Consider the following 24,282-nt stretch of genomic DNA (forward strand, 5'->3'; position numbering starts at 1 on the left):
TCACTATGTTATACAACAGATCTCCGGAATTGTAGGTCTGTTTTATTTTAGACATTTTAATAGGTGTGTAGAAGTATAGAAATGCAGTTGACCCTTGAACAACATAGAGTTGAATAGCATGGGTCCACTTACAGTGCTAATTTGTTTACACAAGTATGTTGGAATTTTTGTTTGAGATTTGTGACAATTTGAATAAACTTAGGTGATTCTCATTTTTTGAAATATCAAAAAATTAAGATATGATGGATGCATAAAATATGTAGATACTAGTCCATTTTATCATTTACTACCATAAAGCATTCACATCTATTATAAAAAATTAAAATTTGGGCTGGGCATGGTGGCTAATACCTGTCATCCCACACCTTTGGGAGGCCGAGGTAGGAGGATCACTTGAACTCAGGAGTTTGAGACAGCCTGGGCAGGATAGCAAGACCTCATCTTTACAAAAAATCAAAAGAATTAGCTGGAGCCAGGCAAGGTGGCTCATGCCTGTAATCTCAGCACTTTGGGAGGCCAAGGTGGGGGGGATCACTTGAGGTCAGGAGTTCGAGACGAGCCTGGCCAACATGATGAAACCCTGTCTCTACTAAAAATATAAAAATTAGCTGGGTATGGTAGTGCATACCTGTAACCTCAGCTACTCAGAAGGCTGAGGCAAGAGAATTGCTTGAATCCGGGAGACAGAGGTTGCAGTGAGCCAAGATCATGCCACTGCACTCCGGCCAGGGTGACAGAGCAAGACTCCATCTCAAAGCAAAAAAAGAGAGAAAGAAACAGAAAAAGAAAATACAGGATAGCACTGTAAATGTATTTTCTCTTCCTTAAGATTTTCCTAATATTCTTTTCTCTGGCTTATTTCATAAGAATGCAATATGTTTTACATGTAACATACAAAATATGAGTTAATCAAGTTTGTGTTATCCATAAGGCTTCTTTGGTCAACAGTAGCTTATTAGTAGTTTTTGGGAAGTCAAAATTTAGGCCAGGCATGGGGCATATACCTGTAATCCTAGGTATATGTCTTGGGAAGCCAAGACAGCAGATCATTTGAGCTCAGGAATTCGAGACCAGCCTGGGCAACACAGCAAAACCCTGTTTCTACAAAAAATACAAAAGTTAGCCGGACGTGGTGGCAGGTGCCTATGGTCCCAGCTACTTGAGAGGCTGAAGTAGGAAGATTGCTTGAGCCTGTGAGGCGGAGGTTGCAGTATGCCAAGATTGCGTCATTGCACTCCACCCTTGGTAATGGGAGTGAAACCCTGTCTCAAAAAAAAAGAAAAATTATATGAAGTTTTGCGACTGCACTGGGGGTCGAGACCCCTAATCCCCATGTTCAACGGTCAACTGTATTTCATTGTGGTTTTAATTTGCATTTTCCCAGTGAGTACTAGAGTTAACCTTTTCAAATGCTTGTTGGCCTTTCGGGTATTGTCTTTTGTGAAGTCTTTTGTCCAGTTTTTATGTGTGTGTGTGTGTGTTTTTTTTTTTTTTTTTTTTTTTGAGACAGAGATTCTTGCTCTGTTGCCCAGGCTGGAGTGCAGTGGCGCCATCTCGGCTCACTGCAACCTCCACCTCCCAGGTTCAAGCGATTCTCCTGCCTCAGCCTCCCAAGTAGCTGGGATTACAAGCGCCCACCACCACGCCCAGCTAATTTTTTTGTAGTTTTAGTAGAGATGGGGTTTCACCATGTTGGCCAGGCTCGTCTCAAACTCCTGACCTCTTGATCCACCCGCCTCTGCCTCCCAATGTGCTGGGTTTACAGATGCGAGCCACCGCACCCGACCTTGTCCAGTTTTTAATTGGGTTGTCTGTCTGTTAAAAACTTGATTTGTAGGAGTTTAAAGTATATTTTACTAATAAAAAAGAATGGTAATTGTTCTGTGCATAATATTTAGAAAATAAGGCCGGGCACAGTGATTCAAGCCTGTAATTTCAGTGCTTTGGGATGCCAAGGTGAGAGGATCCCTTAAGGGAAGGAGGTTGAGACCAGCCTGGGCAGCATACTGAGACCCCATCTCTACAAATAATATAAAAAAGTTAGGTGTGGTGGCATGCACCTGTAGTCCCAGCTACTTGGAAGGTTGAGGCAGGAGGATCACTTGAGCCCAGGAGCTCGAGGTAACAGTGAGATATGATCACACCACTACACTCCAGCCTGGGCAACAGCAAGATCCTGTCTCTTAAAAAAAAAAAAAAAGGGAAAAGGAAATAAAGAATAGAAGCAAAGTAGAGATTGTGTTAGATCCTAGAATGTAAAGATAAATAAAATGATCTCCATGTTCTCTGTACCCTCATTCTAGAGAGGGATGTAGGTAAATGGATATAAAATACACTGCCATAAATTTTATGAAGAAGAATGTTTAGGGTGCTATAATTTGCTCAACACTTCATTATTTTTGCTTTCTTGATAGTTTAAATAATACTATGAATGTTTAATCGATAAAACACATCTTGTTTTAGAATATTTTATTAGTATAAATTTTTTAGGGATTGCTGGATCTGGCCAGGCACAATGACTCATGCCTGTAATCCTAGCACTTTGGGATGTGGAGGCGGGAGGATTGCTTGAGCCTAGGAATTGGAGACTAGCCTGGACAACATAGTGAGGTCCCATCTCTAAAAAAAAAAGGGAAGGAATTGGAAGGAATTGCTAAATCAAAGGATGTGAGGATTTTAAAGCCCTACACAATCAAACAATCGGATCATCCGAAATAATTTATCAAAACCGTGGAAGAATATGTTCCACAACAAAGCATACCTCTTTGGTGACCAAAATGTGGCATTGATGAATATTGGGGGTTCCCCCTAAAACTTTAACCCCCTTTGTGTTGGCACATTCATGAGATAATTCTGTTGACTAGGTTATAGTTTTTTTTTTTTAATCAAAGAATAAAACATGGTCTCCTTTGCTAGCTCCTTGAATGAATTCCTTTTTCTTTTTCTGTTTTTGAGATGGAGTCTTGCTCTGTTGCCCAGGCCTGTAGTACATTGGCACGATCTCCGCTTACTGCAACCTCTGCCTCCCGGGTTCAAGCAATTGTGCCTAAGCCTCCCGAGTAGCTGGGACTACAGGTGCATGCCACCATGCTTGGCTAAATTTTTTGTATTTTTAATTTTTTTTTGAGATGGAGTCTCGCTCTGTCACCCAGGTTGGAGTGCAGTGGCAGGATCTCGGCTCACTGCAAGCTCCATCCCCTGGGTTCAAGCAATTCTCCTGTCTCAGCCGCCTGCCAAGTAGCTAGGATTACAGGCGTGTGCCACCACTCCCGGCTAATTATTGTATTTTTAGTAGAGAGGGGATTTCACTATGTTGGCCAGGCAGGTCTCAAGCTCCCAGACTCAAGTGATCCGCCCACCTCGTCCTCCCAAAGTGCTGGGATTACAGGTATGAGCCACTGCACCCGGCCATTTTTTTGTATTTTTGTAAAGGCAGGGTTTCACCACGTTGGCCAGGCTGGTCTGGACTTCAGGTTGCCCTGGCCCCTCAAAGTGCTGGGATTATAGGCATGAGCACCCAGCCTAGTTCCTTTTTCAAATGAATACCAAAGTATATGTTGGCTCTTACTAACTTTACTCTGGGAGAAAAAAAACATAGCTCCAATTTTCTTTTCATTATAGGCTCTTTCTTGAATAGAATACTTGCATAGAATAACAATAGCTTATACATTGGTGAGGGGAGTGTTTACATTGCCCCCACCATACTGTTTAATGCATAATATACATTATTTTATTTAATTATCACATAGTATCTGTAAAGAGGAACTATATTATTTTTAATACTATTTATATGCTATATAATATGTATATATATGTTTCTACTTATATATCATATGTAATATGTACATTATAGCTGACATAGAGACTAAGCAGTTTGTACTCTGGATAAATTTGTTACATTTAATTTTTTATTTTTCTTTTTAGCGACAGGGTCTCACACTGTTGCCCATGCTTGAGTGCAGTGGCACAATCATAGCTCATTGCAGCCTCAAACCCTGGGCTCAAGCGATCCACCTGCCTCAGCCTCCTGAGTAGCTGGGACTAGAGGTGCATGCCACCACACCTGGCTAATTTTTGTCTTTTTGGCAGAGACAAGGTCTCGCTCTTTTTCCCAGGCTGGCTTTGAATTCCTGGGCTTAAGCAATTCTACCTTGGCTTCCTAAAGTGTTGGGATTACAGGCATGGGCAACTCCACCCAGCTGTGTTTCACTTTCTTGCTGGTGTTCTTTGAAGCACAAAAATGATTAATCTGATAAAAGCCAGTTTGTCTATTTTTTTCTTTGGGGAGCTTTTGGTATTTTCAAGGAGGGGGTCAAACTTCGTTCTTTTGCATGTGACTAGCCTGATGTTCCAGCACCATTTGTTGAAAATAGTTTTCTTTTCTCATTGAATTATCTTGGTATTCTTGCCAAAGATCAGTTGTCTATAAATGTGAGAGTACATTTCTGGACTCTTCTGTTCCATTGGTCTATATGTCTGTCCTTAGGCTTTGTAAGTAAGGTTTGAAATCAGAAAGTGTGAGTCTTTTTTTCGTTGTTGTTCTCCCTTTTCAGGATTGTTATGACTATTCTTAGTCCCTTGTATTTCCATGTGAATTTTAGGATCAACTATCAATTTCTGCAAATGAGCCAGCTAGAATTTTGATAGAGCTACATTTAATTTTTTTTAATGAATCTACATTGAAATATTCAACGATTGCCCAAACATTATCACCCCAAACCACTGTTTACCTTAGAGTTCATTCTTGGTGTTGTACACGGATTTGCCATGTATAATGACATGCATCCACCATTATAGTATTGTACATATAGTTTTACTGCTCTAAAAATTCTCTGTGTTCCGTCTGTTCATCCCTCCCCCCAACTCTTGACAACCACTGATGGTTCTATTGTCTCCATAGTTTTGCCATTTGCAGAATGTTGCATATTTGGAATCATACAGTATGTAGCCTTTTCAGATTGGCTTCTTTCATCTAGTAATATGTATTTAAAGTTCCTCCATGTTTTTCATGGCTTGATAGCTCATTTATTTTTTAGTGCTGAATAACATTCCATTTGCATTGATATACTGTAGTTTATCTGTTTACCTACCGAAGGACACCATAGTTACTTCCACATTTTGATAGTCATGAATAAAGCTCCTGTAAACATTTGTTTCTGGGTTTTGGTTGGATGTGTTTTTCAACTCCTTTGGGTAAATACCAAAGGGTGCAATTGCTGGATCAAATGGTAATAATATGTTCAGTTGTATGAGAATTATCAAACCGTCACCCAAAGCATACCATTTTTGTTGTTGTTGTTACTGGTTTTTGAGATGAAGTCTCGCTGTCACCCAGGCTGGAGTACAGTGTGGCATGATCTCAGCTCACCACAACCTCCACCTCCCTGGCTCAAGCGATTCTCGTGCCTTAGCCTCCCGAGTAGCTTGGATTACAGGCACGCACCACCATGCCCAGCTAATTTTTGCATTTTTAGTAGAGACGGGGTTTCACCATGTTGGCCAGGCTGGTTTCAATCAAACTCCTGACCTCAGGTGATCCTCCCCCCTTGGCTTTCCAAAGTGCTGGGATTACTGGCGTGAGCCACTGTGCCTGGTCGCAAAGCATACCATTTTGCATTCCCACCAGCAGTAAATGAGAGTTTCTGTTACCACACATCCTTGCCAGGACTTAATGTCAGTGTTTTGGATTTTCACCATTCTGATAGGTGTATGTGGTATTTTTTGTTTTAATTTGCAGTTCTCAGTGCTTCTCAGTACCTCCCATCCACCTTGTCTGGGACAGGATGGCTGGAGGGGCTGGAGTTGGGTAGTTCCCTTTCCCCAGGTAGGTTAAGCTCTGGTAAAAGTTTCTCCTAGAACTTTATATTAAATTAAAAGTTTCGCATGAGGATAAGACATTAGGAGCAGAATGCTCTGGCATATTTAAAATGGTTTATTTTCCTCTCCGCCTCCTGGAAGCACTCATGTGAGGACCTGGTAGAGGTTTTGGAGTTAAAAATTCACAAAAATGTGGGGGCCCCATATGATTGGGTCCACTTGGAATTTTTGTTTTAATTTTCTTTATTTTTTATTTACATTTTTTGTTTGTTTTTTTGTTTTGGAGACAGTCTTGCTCTGCGGCCCAGGATGGAATACAGTGGCACAATCTCAGCTCACTGCAGCCTCTGCCCCCTCCAATTCAAGCCATTCTTGTGCCTCAGCCTCTCTCGAGCAGCTGGGATTACAGGTTTACACCACCATGCCCGACTAATTTTTGTATTTTTTGTAGAGATGGGGTTTCGCCACATTGCCCAGGCTGGTCTCAAGATCCCAGCCTCAAGTGATCCACCTGCCTCAGCCTCCCAAAGTGCTGGGATTACAGGCATGAGCTACTGTGCCCAGCCTTGACTTTTTAATAATAGCCATTCTGACTGATGAGGTGGTATCTCATTGTGGTTTTGATTTGCATTTCCTTTCTTTTTTTTTTGTTTTTTTTTTTTTGTTTTTTGAGACAAAGTCTGTCTGTCGCTCAGGCTGGAGTATAGTGGTGTAATCTTGGCTCACTGCAACCTCCGCCTCCCGGGGTCAAGCAATTCTCCTGCCTCAGCCTCCCGAATAGCTGGGATTACAGGCATCCGCCACCATGCCCGACTAATTTTTGCATTTTTAGTAGAGATGGAGTTTCACCATGTTGGCCAGGCTGGTCTCAAACTCCTGACCTCAGGTGATCCACCTGCCTCGGCCTCCCAAAGTGCTGGGATTACGGGTGTGAGCCACTGCACCCAGCCAATTTGCATTTCTCTAATGATCAGTGATAATCGGAATGGCACGCAATTTACATTAGTTGTTTATTTCTGGAATTTTCCATATAGTATTTTCAGACCCATGGTTGACCACAGTTAACTGAAACCTTGCAATAAGTGGGGACTACTGGAGATCCTCTTCATTTTAAAGATGAAGAAATAGGTTGGGCAGTAGAGCAGAGCAACTAGGAGAAATGCATTTAAACAATAGGGATAACTGCACAGTGAGGCAGAAAATGTTATATAATACACTAGATTTGGCTCAAAGGCAGTCACAGGAGCCTCTAGGAGTTCATTTCCAGTAGAGTCCAGGAGAGGAATGGGATATTGGAATTAAGTAGGTTATACAGTGATACTTGAAGTAATGAGACTTCTTTGAAATGAGTCTTCTAAAAATGTTTCATAAATCCTAAAGGTAGGCACAACATATGGCACATAAATTATCAGAAATACCCATATGTATAACATCTCTTTTTTCATTTGGAAGTAAACAGCACTGTCTCAGCAAATTTCTCAAGTTAACAAAATGTTTTTAGTGTCCCCATGTCTTCTTTTCTATTCTCAGTTGGTGATTTCCTTTCTTTTGCCATTCTCCCTGATAGGCAGTCTGTGCTCTCTGTCTAACCTTTCTCTCTTGAATTTATAGTGTAGTTACTACTAAGGCACAATTCTATCAATTAAGGCTCATTTCAGTGTAATGTGGATGTGTTTTATTGATGTGTTTTATTTAGTATTATGTCCACTAGGCCTTTGTATATTTAGCGTTTGCACCACTCCCCACCCCATTTTCATGTGACAACTGGAGGCCTTGTTCAAAAAACTACCAGAAAAAGGACATGTATCCCATCCTTTATGGCTTTCTTATAACACCAGAAACTATCCAGCCTTGTTTTGTCCTGTTTACTGTAAGATCCTAAGCCAGTGGTTCTCAACCAGGATGAATTTGCTCTCCAGGAAACATTTGGCAAAGTCTAGAGACATTTTTGGTTGTCACAACGTGGCAGGGAAGAGGGTGCTACTGGCATCTAGTGGATGGAGAGAACTGCCAAACACCCTGTGATGTACAGGACAGCCCCTACAACAAAGAATTGTCTTACTAAAATGTCAGTATTGCCCAGGTTGAGAAACCCTTCACTAAGCAAACCCCTTTTGCTCTCTAACCTCAGTTAGGTCCTTAATTTAAGTTTGTTTCTTCAACTGAAAAGTGGAGGTTATTGTACTTTTTCAAATGGTTGCAAAGATAAATGAATTTAAGGCACGGAAATATGTGGCACAGTGTCTGACACGCAGTGGCACTCTGCTGAAAGAATAAATTAGGGTTTTAAAAAAATGTTGTATAATGCAGCTTCTCGTCCATCCTGATTTTCCTGCAAAAATTCTCATGTTAAATGTTTTGATCCATTATCACTGTAAATCTCTTACATGTCATAGAAATTCCTGTATTTAAGCCTCTAAAATTTCCTAGACTACCTCTTAAATATGTTTTGATTTTTGGTCATGAAAGCAATGATTATCATATCACCACTGGAACAAAATCTTTTTAAGTAAGAGATACCTTTTCCTGTTCTTTTCTAAAGCACTTCAGTGAATTAAAGATTGGTGAGGAGTGTAGGTCAAAGTTTAAGTCAATCAGTAATTGAATATTTTTTGTTGTCAAACAGTTAATAAGTTCGTGATCAAATAGCATATGTAGGAGAAGACGTTAGATTTCAGAAACACTAAGCTTATCCCATTCTCTTTGTGCTTATAATTTTATGTAGCAATTCAAGGCTATCAATAGTTGTAGTCTTAAAAGCCCCTAAAAGCAGAAATGATATTACTGTCAAGAACCAGTAAACCATACATGAAAGATTTGTGGATTGTTTAGATTTTTATGATATACCCCTGTTTGCAAGGTGGTGTTAGGTCCTATGAATCAGGAGTTTGTAAGTTTAATTGGCTGAGGCCCATTGTTGATGTGTTAATTTTTTTGTGAATTAGTTTTTAACATACGGATCCTGCACAAGATAAATTTATACCTTTAAACATTTCAATGTTTTTGGTGTCTTAAATGGTGTTCAAACTTTTTATTTTGGCTTCCGGTTCATTGCTGGTATTTACAAATACAATTGATTTATGTGTGTTCTTTTAACCTGCAACCTTGCTCAATTCATTTTAGGAGGTTTTGGTTGGAGTCCTTGGGATTTTCTAAATAGGCTCATGTCTGTTTGTCTCTCTTTAATTAAAATTTTTAGGGTGTGTTTTTGTAAAGCGTTAATATTCAATTTTGGGTGTTTTCATTCTGAGGCTGATTCTCAACCTGGCCCTCTTTTAAACTTTCACACCTTCTCCCTTTTCATCTTCACTCCCTTCCCCAGAAATCACTGAAATGACTTCTGAGCACATTGTCGTTTTATCTTACTGATTCAAAATTATTATTAGATACGTTTATTATACCCTGGAGGTAACAGAATAGTGCATCCAGAGTCTTGAATTATGTAGGACAGTTGTGTTAGTGGGTGAAAGCTGTTAGGCTTTTGGATTCTTGCACCTACTTTTTATTGATTTTTTTTTTCCTCATTGTCAGTTCTTCATCTGCTGTTAGTGTGTCTGCCCTTAAAGTACCTCTTCCTACTTCTAATAATTTGGCATGTTGGAAAACCAGATACTGAAGCTCATCACAGTATTTTCTAGCAGCTCCCAATAGAGAGATCCCAGAGACAGTGGCAGTTGAGGAAAGTTGCATTTTCACTTGTGAATAAACTATTCTGGGGTTTAGATACATAGGTACTTTACATTTTTTTAAGTTAAAAAATTTTTTAAAGTTCGGAACAAATTTGCTTAATAAAGTCAGTTTTAGCGGGAAATTCACATGCACATGAGAATTGAAAGAAAGAACCTTTAATGTTGATGTAAGCTTATCGTTCCTTTTTCACATATACTGTGCACCACCTCCTCTGTGTTTAATTACCTGAACTTTTTTCTCATCCCTAGATTTTGTTTCTCAAAAATGTTTCTCCCTTAAAACATGTTATAATGAACTCTTTGTAAGATCTAAGTTCTTAATCTCAAAGTAATCTTTAGATTGAGGAGTACTAAAATTGAGAAGCACAGACCCTTTAAGGTCAGGGACAGGACTGCTTTCAGTGTGATCGATTTCCTTAGTAATCTTACGTGTTTTATTCAAAAATGTCATCTGAAATAGCTTTCATTGGACTGCATAAGGTTTCCATGGCAAAAAAAAAAAAAAAAGTTTTAAGAATCCGTGAGAGGCAATCCCAGAGTGAGCTCCTGTCATTGCTGCCAGAAACCACAAAGCCTTTTGAGAGTTCTGAACTCTGAGTCACAGAGTTCTGATAGGTATGTGGTATTGTAATTCAGTTGAATTTTGCTATTGCAATATTTAGGTAAATTGTCAGACATAAGATTTGCAGCACGAAATGGGCCCATATATATATATATGGAGTCTTGCTCTATTGCCCAGGCTGGAGTGCAGTGGCGCGATCTCAGCTTACTACAAGCTCCACCTCCCAGGTTCACACCCTTCTCCTGCTTCAGCCTCCCGAGTAGCTGGGACTACAGGCGCCCGCCACCACGCTCAGCCTGTGATAAGATTTTTCAATAAAAATTTCACGGCTTGTCACTGTGGCTCATGCCTGTAATCCCAGCAGTCTTGGCTCACTGCAACCTCCGTCTCTCCAGTTCAACCGATTCTCCTGCCTCGGACTCCCGAGTAGCTGGGATTACAGGCACATACCACCACCCCCAGCTATTTTTTTCTATTTTTAGTAGAGGTGGAGTTTCACTGTGTTGGCCAGGCTGGTCTCGAACTCCTGGCCTCAGGTGATCCACCCGCCTTGGCCTCCCAAGTAGCTGAGGCTACAGGCATGTACCACCACTCCTGGCTAATTTTTGTAGGGATGGGGTTTTGTCATGTTACCCAGGCTGAGATTACAGGTGTGAGCCACTGCACTGGGACCCAAAACAATTTTTAACAGATGATGCTGGGACACCTACATATAACCACATAGTTATGTGAGGTTGGGCCTCTTTTTTTTTTTTTTTTTTTTTTGAGACAGAGTCTCGCCCTGTCACCCAGCCTGGAGTGCAGTGGCGCAATCTCGGCTCACTGCAAGCTCCGCGTCCCGGGTTTACGCCATTCTCCTGCCTCAGCCTCCTGAGTAGCTGGGACTACAGGCGCCTGCCACCACGCCCAGCTAATTTTTTTGTATTTTTAGTAGGGACAGGATGGTCTCAATCTCCTGACCTCGTAATCCGCCTGCCTTGGCCTCCCAAAGTGCTGGGATTACAGGTGTGAGCCACCGCGCCCTGCCCCCCTTTCTTACTATATGCAAAAATTAACTCAGAATGGTTCATACACCTAAATGTAAGAGCTAAAACTTTATAAACCTCTTAGAAAATATAGGAGCAAGTGCTCATGACCTTGGGTTTGACAAACTTCTTAGGATACTGAAAGTAAAAGTAACCAAAGTTGAATTTCATTAAAATTAAAATTTAAAATTTGTTATTCAAAGAACAAGAAAGTGAAAAGATAACCCATAGGATGTAAGAAAATATTTGGGTTTTTTTTGTTTGCTTGTTTGTTTGAGACAGAGTCTCCCTCTGTCATCTAGACTGGAGTGCAGCAGCACAATCTTGGCTTATTGCAACGCCACCTCCCAGGTTCAAGCAATTCTTGTGCCTCAGCCTCCCAAGTAGTTGGGATGACAGGTGTGCACTAACACCCCCTGCTAGTTTTTTTTTTTTTTTTTTTGTATTTTTAGTAGAGACAAGGTTTCACCATGTTGGCCAGGCTGGTCTTGAACTCATGACCTCAGGTGATCTGCCTGCCTCAGCCTCTCGAAGAAAATACTTGTAAATCATTGGTCTGATGAGGGACTTGTGTCCAGGAGATAACAAAAAGATAATTTGCTATCAGAGAGGGCAAATCAAAATCACAATGAGATACCACATCTTACCCATTTGAATGGTTACAATAAAAAAGATAAGTTTAAGCAATGCTGTAGAGAAACTGGAACATTCTATTTCCCTTTTTAAAATGCACACTTCGTTGCTTTCCAGTGTGTTCAGAGTTACACAACCATCCCTTACCAATACAGCTCTCAATGGGATTGTAAGATGGTGCAGGTGCTTTGGAAAAGTTTGGCAGTTCTACGAAAGGTTTTGCAGAGTTCCATTCATTGGTATATATACCCAATAAAATGAAAACATTTACAAAAACTTATACATGAATTTTCATAACAGTATTATTCACAGTAGCTAGCAAGTAGAAACAACCCATGTCCATCAGTGACTAAACAAAATGGTGGTGGACTATTCAGCAATAAAAAGGAATGCAATTCTGATAAATGCTGCATCATGGGTGAACTTTGAAAACATGCTAAGTGAAAGGCGAGCCATGAAGACCACATTAGTATGATTCCATACACAGTTTTATTGCACTTCACAGGGTTGTGTGTGTGTGTGTGTGTGTTTACACAACTTGAAGGTTTGTGGCAGCTCTGCATAAAACAGTTCTTTTGGCACCATTGTCCCAGCAGCTCACTTCATTTCTCTGCTACATTTGGTAATTCTCGTGCTTTCAAACTCTTTCATTATATCTTTTACGGTGATCTCTGATCAGTTTTATTAGGGTGGTCTGGAACGAAACCCACACATCTGAGTAATGCTTATCTATGAAATGCCCAGAATAGGCAAATCTATAGAGACAAAAAGCAAATTCGTTAGTGGTAGCCTAGTGCCGGGGAGTTTATGGGAGTGACTGTTAATGAGTACACTTACTTTTGGGGGTAATGAAAATGTTCTAAAATTGATAAGTGATGGTTGCATAGCTCTGAACACACTGGAAACCATTGAAGTGTGTATTTTAAATAGGGAAATAGAATGTGAATTATATCTCTAAGGTGTTACAGTTAATGGAAGCCTTTTACCTTATCGTGATACTGTATTTCCTCAATGGCTGAGATGTGCTTTTTAAGACTGGGCTTGGCTGCTCACTCCTGGGATCCCAGCACTTTGGGAGGCCAAGGCAGGAGGATTGCTTGAGCCCAGGAATTCTCGACCAGCCTGGGCAACATAGTGAAAACCTGTCTCTACAAAATTTATTTTTTTAATTAGCGGGGCATAGTAGCATGGGCCTGTAGTCCCAGCTACTCAGGAGGCTGAAGTGGGAGGATCACTTGAGCCCGGAGGGTCGTCAAGGCTGCAGTGAGCCAAGATTGTGCCACTGCACTCTAGGTAACAGAATGAGACCCTATCTCAAAAAAAAAAAAAAAAAATATATATATATATATATGTATATATATAAGGAAGATAGATGTGATGCTAGCTTTTAAATCTCTGTGTGTAATTGTTCAGGAACTGCATCAGTGCTAATCTGGGGGTTTTTGTTTTGGTCAAGATTTCATGGAACATCAGAACTAGAATATACATTGAGACCAACTATTCTAAATCCTCCATTTTATGGTCTTAAATGTCAGTCTGGCAAAATTCAGAGAAAACATTTCCCAGTAGGAGACTGCAGCTGGGAAGAAGGTGGTGCCAGCAGCAGCTTGTAAGGATATAAAGAGAAAGATCAGAAGAGCTGGCTCTTATTTCCTACTGGAGGAAAAGATACAGCTTTTGGTGACAAGCTGCATGCTTTAGCAGTGACTTTATTTTTCCTTCACCACAAACCAGACTTGTACTATTTCCAGCCTCAGCACATTATTTAGGCACTTCCCCACTGCATTGTTTTCGTTTCTGAAATTGTATCACATTCCCTAAATTGAATCCAACTTTTAATGTAGTGCCCTTCAGACAGACACGTTTTACATTCACTTGTTTTGTGTCTTTCTTGGCTTAAACACCTAAGATTAGGGCCCGATACATTCTTGACAACATCCATCATTTTAGAGGTGCTTCATTTATATATTAACAGACAACCAGAATGCTTCAGAGATTTTTCTCATCAGATCAGACCTTGCTGTTTTTGGTGTTTGACCCTATCTTCTGGCCAGGCGCGGTGGCTCACACCTGTATCACGCCTGTAATCCCAACACTTTGGGAGGCCGAGGCAGGTGGATCACTTGAGGCCAGGATTCGAGACCAGCCTGGCCAACATGGTGAAACCCTGTCTCTACTAAAAATAAAAAATGAGCTGGGCGTGGTGGGGCGTGCCTGTACTCCCAGCTACTCGAGGTTAAGGTGGGAGAATTGCTTGAACCTGGGAGGTGGAGGTTGTAGTGAGCCAAGATCACACCACTGCATTCCAGCCTGGGTGACAGAGTGAGATCCTGTCTCCAAAAAAAAAAGACTCTTCTGTCCTGCTTCAGCATATTTTATAACCCTGTCTTCCATTTCTGTTCTACCCCCTTCCATGCTGCTGCATTTTTCCACAATGCATATTTTAATTTTAAATTATTCCTTTTCTCCTTTTCTTAAAGGCAGATGATTTCCTTTGGATTCTCCCTCTTTCTCTCTTTTGCATGCAGACATATGGAGAACTAAAGAAAGTATTAAGGAAAAGATTGTTTAAATTTATTTGAAATTTGCTTCTCTGTGAATTCCATCTTAAAATTTAAACTCACAGGGCAAGCCCATGTGTCTCCTAATCAACAGTGAGGAAATTAGGTAAGACTGTATGACATTTAAGTAGATGATAGTGGAAAAGGGAAGAGAAGAAGTCAGAGGAATCAGGAAGGATGAGATGTCTATCTCCAGTGACTAGTGGTGTCATTAGAGAAGAGCCCATATATTAAGCCCTTATCTTGGTAAGTGCTTTACTTATCTGCTTATTCCTTACAATACTTTTTTTTTTTTTTTTTTTAACGGAGTCTAGCTCTGTGGGCCAGGCTGGAGTGCAGTGGCATGATCTCAGCTCACTGCAACCTCCGCCTCCCAGGTTCAAGCAATTCTCATGTCGCAGCCTCCAGAGTAGCTGGGATTAGAGGTGAATGACTGCACCTGGCCTCCAACGCTTTATTAAGATAGGTATTTTGTCTGTTATGCTGATGAGGAACCTTAATGCTCAGAGTTATTAAGAAGCTTGCGTAAGGCCACATACATAATTAAATACCAGAGCAGAAATTCCAGGGAATGCCTGTACTCTTTCCATTATGCGTTTTTGTTCATTCACCTAGGTAGGGGGCATAGAAATTCTGAGTTGGAGAAGCATGTGGAAGGAAGTATATTTGGTTTGGTTTTGGACCTATTGAAGTTCCTGTGGGATGGGTAGGTGGAGCTTTGAAAGAGACAACAACCCAGGTATTTTCACTTGGGAGAATGTTGGGTGTAATTTATATCAAGGTTTCCTTTTTGGTTTTATTGTTATTTAATCCAAATCATTAGCAGTTTTTCTTTTTTTTTCTTTTTGAGAGCAGTTTTTCTTTTTGTTATTGTTATTTAATCCAAATCATTAGCAGTTTTTCTTTTTCTTTCACTTTGTCACCCAGCCTGGAGTGTAGTGGTGTGATCTCGTCTCACTGTAGCTCAACCTCCTGGGCTCAAGCGATCCTGCTGCCTCAGTCCCCCAGGTAGCTGGGAGTACAGGTGTACGTCACCACTTCTGGCTAATTTTTATTATCTTTTATAGAGATGGGATTTCACCATGTTGCCCAGGCTGGTCTCAAACTCCTGAGCTCAAGCTATCTGTTTGTCTTGGCCTTCCAAACTGCAAGGATTACAGGCGTGAGCCACTGTGCCAGGCGCATTAGCAATTTTTCATAGCATATCTACAAAGTTCTAATATGTATATAATGTATATTGCAAGAACATAAGTGCTTTGATTTAGATTATTCAGTTATATAATTACGTTGAGTCCCAACTATGTGCCAGATACCGTGCTGAGTAGGTAATAAACATTGGTAAGCAAAACAGACATAGCCCCTGCCCTTATCAAACTACCCAGATAGCCCGGGCACAGTGGCTCTCACCTGTATTCTCAGCACTTTGGGAGGCCAAGTCTAGAGGATTGCTTGAGGCCAGGAGTTTGGTCAGCCTAGTCAGTGAGACACTGTTTCTACCAAAACAAAAAAATTGCTGGGCATGGTGATGTGTACCTGTAATCCCAGCTACTGGCGAGGCTGCAGTGGGAGGATTACTTGAGCCTAGAAGTTGGAGGTTGCAGTGAGATGTGTTTGTATACCTTTTATCATTAGGTCCATATTTAGGCCCTGAAATAGGCTAATCAAAATACTTAGTTTTTTGTTTTTTTGTTTTGTTTTGTTTTCAGCTGGGGACGAAACACAGTAGCTTTGCAAATATAAAGTGGGAGCACAACCTAGCACTGGCATTGGAGGTCCTCAAAACAGTCCCCAGGTTTGTTGATTCAATAGGAGGACTCATAGGACTTAGTATATAATCTTACTCACATCTATGATTTGTTACAGCAAAGAATCAAAGCAAAATCAGCTAAGGGGAAAGGTGCTTTGGTCCAAAGGGAACTAAGCACAAGCTTCCAAGAGTTATCTCCTAGTGGAGTCACACAGGACATGGTTAATTCCTTCAACATATGTGAAAGGTTTTCTGCCAGAGAAGCTCATTTGGAGACTCAGTGCCCCAGGTACTGATTAGGCACCCACTGCCTAACATATGACAAAATTCCAGGTTCTCAGAGGGAAAGCAGGTGTTGAACATAAACCATATAGTGTCTGCAGATAGGGAATGGTGGGAACCACCCCCAAATCCACATCTATTTTGTTGTTAAGATGGAGTCTCGCTCTGTCGCCCAGGCTAGAGTACGGTAGCAAGATCTTGGCTCACTGCAACCTCTGCCTCCTGGGTTAAAGCAATTCTCTTGCCTCAGCTTACTGAGTAGCTGGGATTACAGGCGTGCACCACCACGCCCAGCTAATTTTAGTATTTTTAGTAGAGATGGTGTTTCACCATGTTGGCCAGGCTGGTCTCGAACTCCTGACCTCAGGTGATCCGCCTGCCTCGGCCTTCCAAAGTTCTGGGATTACAAGCATGAGCCACCACTCCCAGCCATCACATCTTTTAAAATTGTTGTTTTTATACCCCTGTCTAATCTTCTACTCACTCAGTGTCTGTTAGACAACAATTGAATCAAGATTCCATTTTGCTGCCTAGAAAATCAGTGGCTCTCTAGTTACAAAAAAATTGATAACTCAGATATCAAGCCATTTTAAAACAAGTATCATGAGAATTAAAATTTAAAATTAGGCATGTGTGGTAAGAAGGGTGAGGCCACATTCATCTTTAAAATATCAGGAGGTCTTAGTCATTTCCTTTCCTCTATGGTTTTCTGAACCATGTAAACTGAAATTAGATTGTTGAATCATTTTAAATATCTAAAAGATGTATAGAGGGTTCCTTTGTTTTAACAAAAAAATGCCAAAGGAGAAAATACACTCATAACATGAATTAAAATATAGTTTTTATTTTCTTCTTTAATGTTTATTAATGTTTCCCCATAAAGTAGAACTTGTCTTTTCTGTTCTCCTTTCTGTGTTCTCTACACATATGTGAACCACAAGACTGAAGAAATCTAGTCTCTGAAAAACCCATAGTTGGAGTTTATTTTCTCTAAAACAATTTAGTTATTTTTGTTTGTTAGGTTCAAGGATTTAAGAGACCCTTTATATTATCTTAGTCTTAAACCAGTTTGTTCCCAGTTTGCATGTGGATGACAGCTCATCAAAACTGGTCAACTAGGACTGAGGCTAAGATTCAGGAAGGTAGTCTAGACTGGAAATGGTAATTCAAGGGTTGAAGAACTCAGAGCCGGCTTCAAAGAGAAGCCAGAAAGCCAGGACCAAAGCCAAGGACAGTAGCACTTAGCTTAAAGTCTGCAAAGCAGAGAATCATGATGGGGAGAATTATGACGATGGGGAGATGTTAGAACAATTTACAAATATTGGCATTTACAAAGCTGTTAGTTATCTCATGATTATATCAACTCTCTAAAGTGGGTGCTGTTATCTGCTTTATTCAAAGACATTAAGAGACTTGGTCCGAGCAATCACAGTAAGTAGCCGAGCTGAGACTGAAATCTTGTAATTTAATTCTTCAGACTGAAAATCTCATCTTCTGAGATAGTAGTGTTTTTCAGACTGTTCTGTTGATTCTGAGGATTCTGCAGAGGTAACCAAGGTGAGGGCTTGGGAATGGGGAGCCTCATCCCTTCTAGGCCACACTCCATCCCAGCTTCATTCCATCAGAGTTGCTCAGTTTTAAATATTATTATAGGCCAGGCACCATGGCTCACCCCTGTGGCCCCACTACTCAGGAGGCTGAGGTTGGAGGATTGCTTGAGCCCAGGGGTTGAGTTTACAGTAAGTTGTGTTTGTGCCACTGCACTTAAGCCTGGGCAACAGAGGGAGACCCTATCTCAAAAAAAGGTGGGGGTTATACACACGATTCCTTTGAATGAATTGTTTTGTCGTGTAAAAAATCAGTTGGATTAGGAGCAGCAGAATTCTAATTTCAGTATTGTCAGTTAGTGACTGTAGGCAAGCTTGGTCCTATGAAATGGGAAAGTTAGTCTTAGATAACTTTCAGATTTATTTTTGCCATAGTCCAGTCCATTTAAAAAGTTTTTAAAATTATTTTTAGAGATGGGGTCTTGCTATGTTGTCCAGGCTGGTCTCTTATCATGTGGAAATAGTTGATTTAACATTCCATGCCAGTTCTTCAGTGAAGTCTGTGTTTATATCCTTTAGGCAGAATAAGAATGTTTTGGTGTGTGTATGTTTTATTCTAGTAGCTGAAGTTAAGGCAGGATGAAACACAATCATACAGCCAAACACTAGCCCAGCTTCCTACCCCTCCCAGGGCTCCCTTTCCCTTCTATCTCTGACCAAAAAATAAGCCCTCGAAAGGTTTTTAAAAAATAATCTTTTTCCTCTATATTTTAATATTTTAGGAACAAGTTCCAGTTCCAGTCTACCACCCAACACCTAGCCAGACTCGGCTAGCAACTCAGCTGACTGAAGAGGAACAAATTAGGATAGCTCAAAGAATAGGCCTTATACAACATCTGCCTAAAGGAGTTTATGACCCTGGAAGAGATGGATCAGAAAAAAAGATCCGGGAGTAAGTTTTAATTAATTTGTACATTTCAAAGTTTTATTTTCAGATTGCTTTTGAAAAATTTGCCTTTTCTCCTGCACTTTAGAAAGTCAGACATTTAATATATTGAAACACTTTGCTTAATGCAAGAGAATGTTTAATTTTTTTTCATAGCTCTATTACTGGCTATTAGCAAGAGAATGTTATGTAGTAATTAAGAATGTTCACAGGCCGGGCACAGTGGCTTATGCCTGTAATCCCAGCACTTTGGGAGGCTGAGGTGGGGGGGATCACTTGAGGCCAGGAGTTCAAGACCAACCTGGCCAACATGGTGAAACCTCATCTCTACTAAAAATACGAAAATTAGCCAGGCATGGTGGCACGCGCCTATAATCCCAGCTATTTGGGAGGCTGAGGTGGGAGAATCACTTGAAACTCTGTCTCAAAAAATAAAATAAAATAAAATAAAATAAAATAAAAAGAGAGAAAGTTAATGTTAATGAAGAGAGCTTTAACTACAGCAACCCAGTAAGTAGGCTGAAATTAGTGTTTCTGTTTTTACAGTTATTAAAATGAAAATTATCTTACTCTAGGATTACTCTAAATAGCACAAGGAAACAAAGTTGGCTGAAGTTAGTGTTTCTATTTTACAGTTATTAAAATGAAAATTGTCTCAGTCCAGGATTACGCTAAATAGTGCGAGAAAACAAAGTTGATCTAACTGATGCTTTTCTACCTAAAATAATCCCATTCTCTTTCAGGTGTCTGCTATAATATGTAGCTGTTTACAAGCACAGCAGTAGACTTGATCCATATGTAATCCATTTCTCTGTTGATTGTTCCTAAGTCCTGCAAATTCTCAGGGAATTGAAATAAGAGCCTGTGGACAGATCAACATTAGGAAAAAATTCAATTTGCATGCTTTGGTGATAAGATGACAAGCAAAGCATTCTGATGTGTTGCTCAGATTAACACTGTCTTTAATGGGATTTAAAGAGTTTTCTGAATAGGACACTTCTGAAAATGCCTTCTGATTTCTCTCCATTGCTCCCAACAGGTGTGTGATCTGTATGATGGACTTTGTTTATGGGGACCCAATTCGATTTCTGCCGTGCATGCACATCTATCACCTGGACTGTATAGATGACTGGTTGATGAGATCCTTCACGTGCCCCTCCTGCATGGAGCCAGTTGATGCAGCACTGCTTTCATCCTATGAGACTAATTGAGCCAGGGTCTCTCATCTGACTTCAAGTGAACCACCATTTTGGTGGTTTTGATCTTTTGTCACTGAGCCCAAAGAGCCAGGGATTAGGAATTAAGATCATGCACAAAAGTTTCCTTAAAATTCCTGGATGGCTGCAGATGTTGGGGGGAAAAGTACGTGATATTTTAGAAACTTAGTGGGAAAAGTAGGATGGTATTTTTATGTAAAGCCTTGACCCAATGTTTAAAAATATAATTGTATTTAGGTCTTGTTATTGCTCCAGTACATAGGAATTGTGTAAAGTGTTACAGCAGCTGTATTTGTTTAAATTGTGTGTATTGAAGATTAGGAAAAAGATAGTAGTTATTTTTCCTAAATGAAATAACTTTCCTCTCTTCTCCTTCCCCACCCAAATTCTTTTCTGAAGTTGCTGGCATTTGGGTCAAGGTTTTATTAAAAGCTACATTTTATAACACTGGCACACACAAAAAAGTAGTTTTAAGCTTGTTTGCACAGTTCTTTTTTTCCATTGGAAATGGAATTCATTGCCTTAGGTCTTTTTAAATAGTGTATTATTATCGTTGGGGCTGGCTCTATGCTTGAAAACCAGTTTATTTATAACCTGTTATAAGTGCTATATTCTGTTTGCAGTTAGGAAATGCAGAATTCAAAGTGATCTCCTAGCTTGTAAGCAAACTGAGATGCACTATCCCTTTTCTATAAAAAATAAGTTAATGTGTCAAGAAACCAACTCTATTAAAGTGGGGTTCAATATTACCCTTTCCTATGTGTTTTATCTAATTATTTTGGTTGTTAATATGGTGATAATGGAAAGTCAACTTAAATTTTAAATATTAAGAATTCTGATTTATTGAGATTGAATTATGCCACCACATTTATGTAAAAATGAAGATGGCACCGTGGTGAGACCTAATGAGAAATAGTTACTCAGTTGTAAAAATTTTGACTTATTCTCTTTCTTCTGACCTCCTTCCGTCTTGTCTTGAACCATAGCAAAAGGATACTGCATCTCTCATTACTGTAGTGCTGAGGTTATTGAAGTTATATAAAACACATCTCAGTCTCTGTTTCTTGGAAAGGTATCTATTACATCCTGCTAGCTGACTGACAAAACTAAGCAGGGAGAATAAAGATAATTGTATTTTATGTTTTGCACACAAACTTAGAATTTGTATAACCATATGACTTCATAGTTGTGATCTCAAAAAAGAAGGAATTTCTCCTTTGTTTCTTGCAGTTAATGTAAGAATACTTTAAATCTCTAAGCTTCTGAAGTGGTAGAGGTAGAGATGGTCTAGTAAAGATGTAGTAGTAATGTTTTATCCATTTAGCATGTGTTTATTTTTTCATATGTACTCAAAGGTGACTTATTGGTTCACCTCAGTGATATTACAGCTAAAAAAAATCATTCATTAGCAAAAAGAAAAGTGGTCTCAACCTAATATCAGAAGTGTTTCTTATTATTATTTTATATTGAGTTGAATATTGAACTCTAACACTTTTCTACATACAAAACACAGTGTCATGAAGGTTATTCATAATTGCATTATAGAGGAATGTAGTATGTCATAAGTACTTCGTAAAGATTTGACATTCAACTGTAGTATCCATATGTTGCTTAAATTTCCTTATGAGCCCCATGATGGAAAGACTTAAAGATGAATTTGAGAAAAATTGAAAGAAATTAGATTATCAGGTTCTGTTAAATTGTTACGTGTATCTTGCTTAAATTTCTGTTTATTAATTTATATCCACCCAATTACATAAAGCAAATTTGGAGGAAACAACTGAAGTTGTGCAATATTTTCTGATAATTGGTTTTTTTATTCTTGTGTTTTCTACTTAAACATAATGTCTATGTCATCAAGTATTATAGTCAGACTTTCTTTTTTTCTAGATTGTTAAAATTGGCAAATGAACTTTTTTTAAAAGCATCTTCCATGTTGCAGTTAGTCTTTCTTTTCATTACAGGTCTTTCACAGAAGTTTGGTGGTAATATTGAAAGAACTAGCATTGGGCAGAATGTGTCTTTTTTTAGGCACTTTGTATTCTCAACGTACAATGTTAAGAACCATCAATTTTGACTTTTAGTAAGTTGATAAAGTTATAATACAGCTGCGAAGGGCTAAAGTTAGAGTTGATTACGTAAGTATTCCCCATATAATCTTTTAAAAAGTTGTGTATGATTATTTTAAAATATCTCTCTCTCTATATATATATACCCGTGGGAAGTATTTTTTATTGTTTGGCATTTAATATCATTTAATCATATACTTAGGCTTGATAGCACCAAAGTTTCTAAAACCAAACAATAGCTGTAATCTCTTGATTTAGATATGGGCAAGATATGTTCAAGCTTGGCTGTGGGATTTGAAATTTCTGAAAAGCCTAACCAGGAAGAAACAACAGAATCTTACCCTTTTGAATGCAAAACCTAACAAGTTGAAATACTTTGAGATATTTGTAGTTTAGCTAACACAAACTTTTAAAAAATTCTGTGAGTTTCTTGATAGGGAATCTCCTCAGTCGGTACTAGAAGACTCGCCCCCTACTATTGGTGTTTATCATGTGATATAAAACAGTATGATTTCACGCAATAGTAAGCATTGAGGTAACAGATCACATGCTTACAAATCTTCTTCATAAGCATTCATTTTTAAAAAGGAGCAACACTTAATAAAGTACAGTAATCCCCCTTATCCACGGTTTCTGCCATTTCACATACCCACACACTACGGTGCAAAAAGGTATTTTGAGAGTGAGATACCACTCACATAATTTTTTTTTTTTTTTTTTTTTTTGAGACGGAGTTTCGCTCTTGTTGCCCAGGCTGGAGTGCAATGGCACAATCTCGGCTCACTGCAACCTCTGTCTCCTGGGTTCAAGCAATTATCCTGCCTCAGCCTCCTGAGTAGCTGGGATTACAGGCGTGTGCCACCATGCCCGGCTAATTTTGTATTTTTAGTAGAGATGGGGTTTCTCCATGTTGGTCAGGCTGGTCTTGAACTCCTGACCTCAGGTGATCCACCCGTCTCAGCCTCCCAAAGTGCTGGGATTACAGGCGTGGGCCACTGCACCCAGCCTTGCGTAACTTTTATTACAATCTATTGTTATAACTTTTGTAAATACAGTTTTTAAAAAACACTTAATCTTGGCCGGGCATGGTGGCTCACACCTGTAATCCCAGCACTTCGGGAGGCCAAGGCAGTTGGATCACTTGAGGTCAGGAGTTTGAGACCAGCCTGGCCAACATGGTGAACCCCGTCTCTACTAAAAAGACAAAGATTAGCCAGGCATGGTGGTGCACACTTGTAATCCCAACTATTTGGAAGCCTGAGGCAGGAGAATCACTTGAACCCGGAAGGCGGAGGTTGCAGTGAGCCGAGATCGCACCACCGCACTCCAGCCTGGACAACAGAGTGAGACTTTGTCTCAAAAGAAAAAGACAAAAACTTACTGTTTTACCAATGTTGTTCCTAATCTCTTACTGTGCCTGATTTGTAAATTAAACTTTGTCATAGGTATGTATGTGTAGGTATGTATGTTGTACTATCCACAGTTTGAGATATGCAGTGGGGTTCTTAGAGAGTATACCCCATGGATAGAGTTGGTGATACTGTAGTCGAAAGGAGAGCTGCCTAAGGTCTTGAGACTGGAAGTGGTAAACGAGAGAAAGTATGTTTCTTCAGCATAAGTCACAAAAATAGTTGGTGGCTATCTCTGCTTACAAAAGCAGTGGGTAGCAGTCATGGAGTCAACTGATGAAAGTTGCATTAAATGCATCTTAGTGTAATAACCTCACCTAATTTTTTAAGCCTTAATTTTAAAATTTGTGGACACAAGAAAAGTTGGATTTTAGGTTAATATCTCTTCAAGTAATGTTAAATTTACCTATCTGAATTTAAGTAAACACTCTTCTATGTTTTTTAGTTTTTATTATATTTTTATTTTTAAAATATTTTTTCTTTTAAATATCAACTGCTCTTTTACTGGGCAGGAAGAGAGAAGACAATCTGACCCGTCCTTCTGTACTTTTTTTTTTTTTTTTTTTTTTTGAGACGATCTTTCTCTGTCTCCCAGGCTGTAGTGCAGTGGTGTGATCACGGCTCACTTGGCTCACTCATTTTGTCTCTCTAAGCCACATTTTCCCCACCATGGGAGTGTTGGTAGATCAGTTGTTCTCAGAGGCCAGGACAACCAGAGCAGCACAACCTAGGTAATTACCTAGGGCTCTGGATGTTTATTAGTAATGGAGACCCCTAT

At 39.6% G+C, this 24,282-nt stretch overlaps 1 protein-coding gene across 2 annotated transcripts in view; it reads left to right on the forward strand.

The window, feature by feature from the left end:
- RNF11 (ring finger protein 11) overlaps positions 1 to 24,282 on the forward strand; it is a 52,274-nt gene that overhangs the window by 14,349 nt on the left and 13,643 nt on the right. Inside the window, exons 2-4 of one of the 2 annotated variants that reach the window (XM_058442407.1) lie at positions 18,646 to 18,815; positions 19,849 to 20,171; positions 21,991 to 22,164. In XM_058442407.1, coding sequence (XP_058298390.1) covers positions 18,646 to 18,815; positions 19,849 to 20,020 — 342 coding nt within the window. In that variant the 3' untranslated portion in view covers positions 20,021 to 20,171; positions 21,991 to 22,164. Of the gene's footprint in view, positions 1 to 18,645; positions 18,816 to 19,848; positions 22,165 to 24,282 lie in introns of both variants that reach the window. The other variant, XM_032160814.2, reaches the window with a different exon arrangement.

Source organism: Hylobates moloch, unplaced genomic scaffold (assembly GCF_009828535.3).
Source record: "Hylobates moloch isolate HMO894 unplaced genomic scaffold, HMol_V3 SCAFFOLD_8, whole genome shotgun sequence".
NCBI lineage: Eukaryota > Metazoa > Chordata > Mammalia > Primates > Hylobatidae > Hylobates > Hylobates moloch.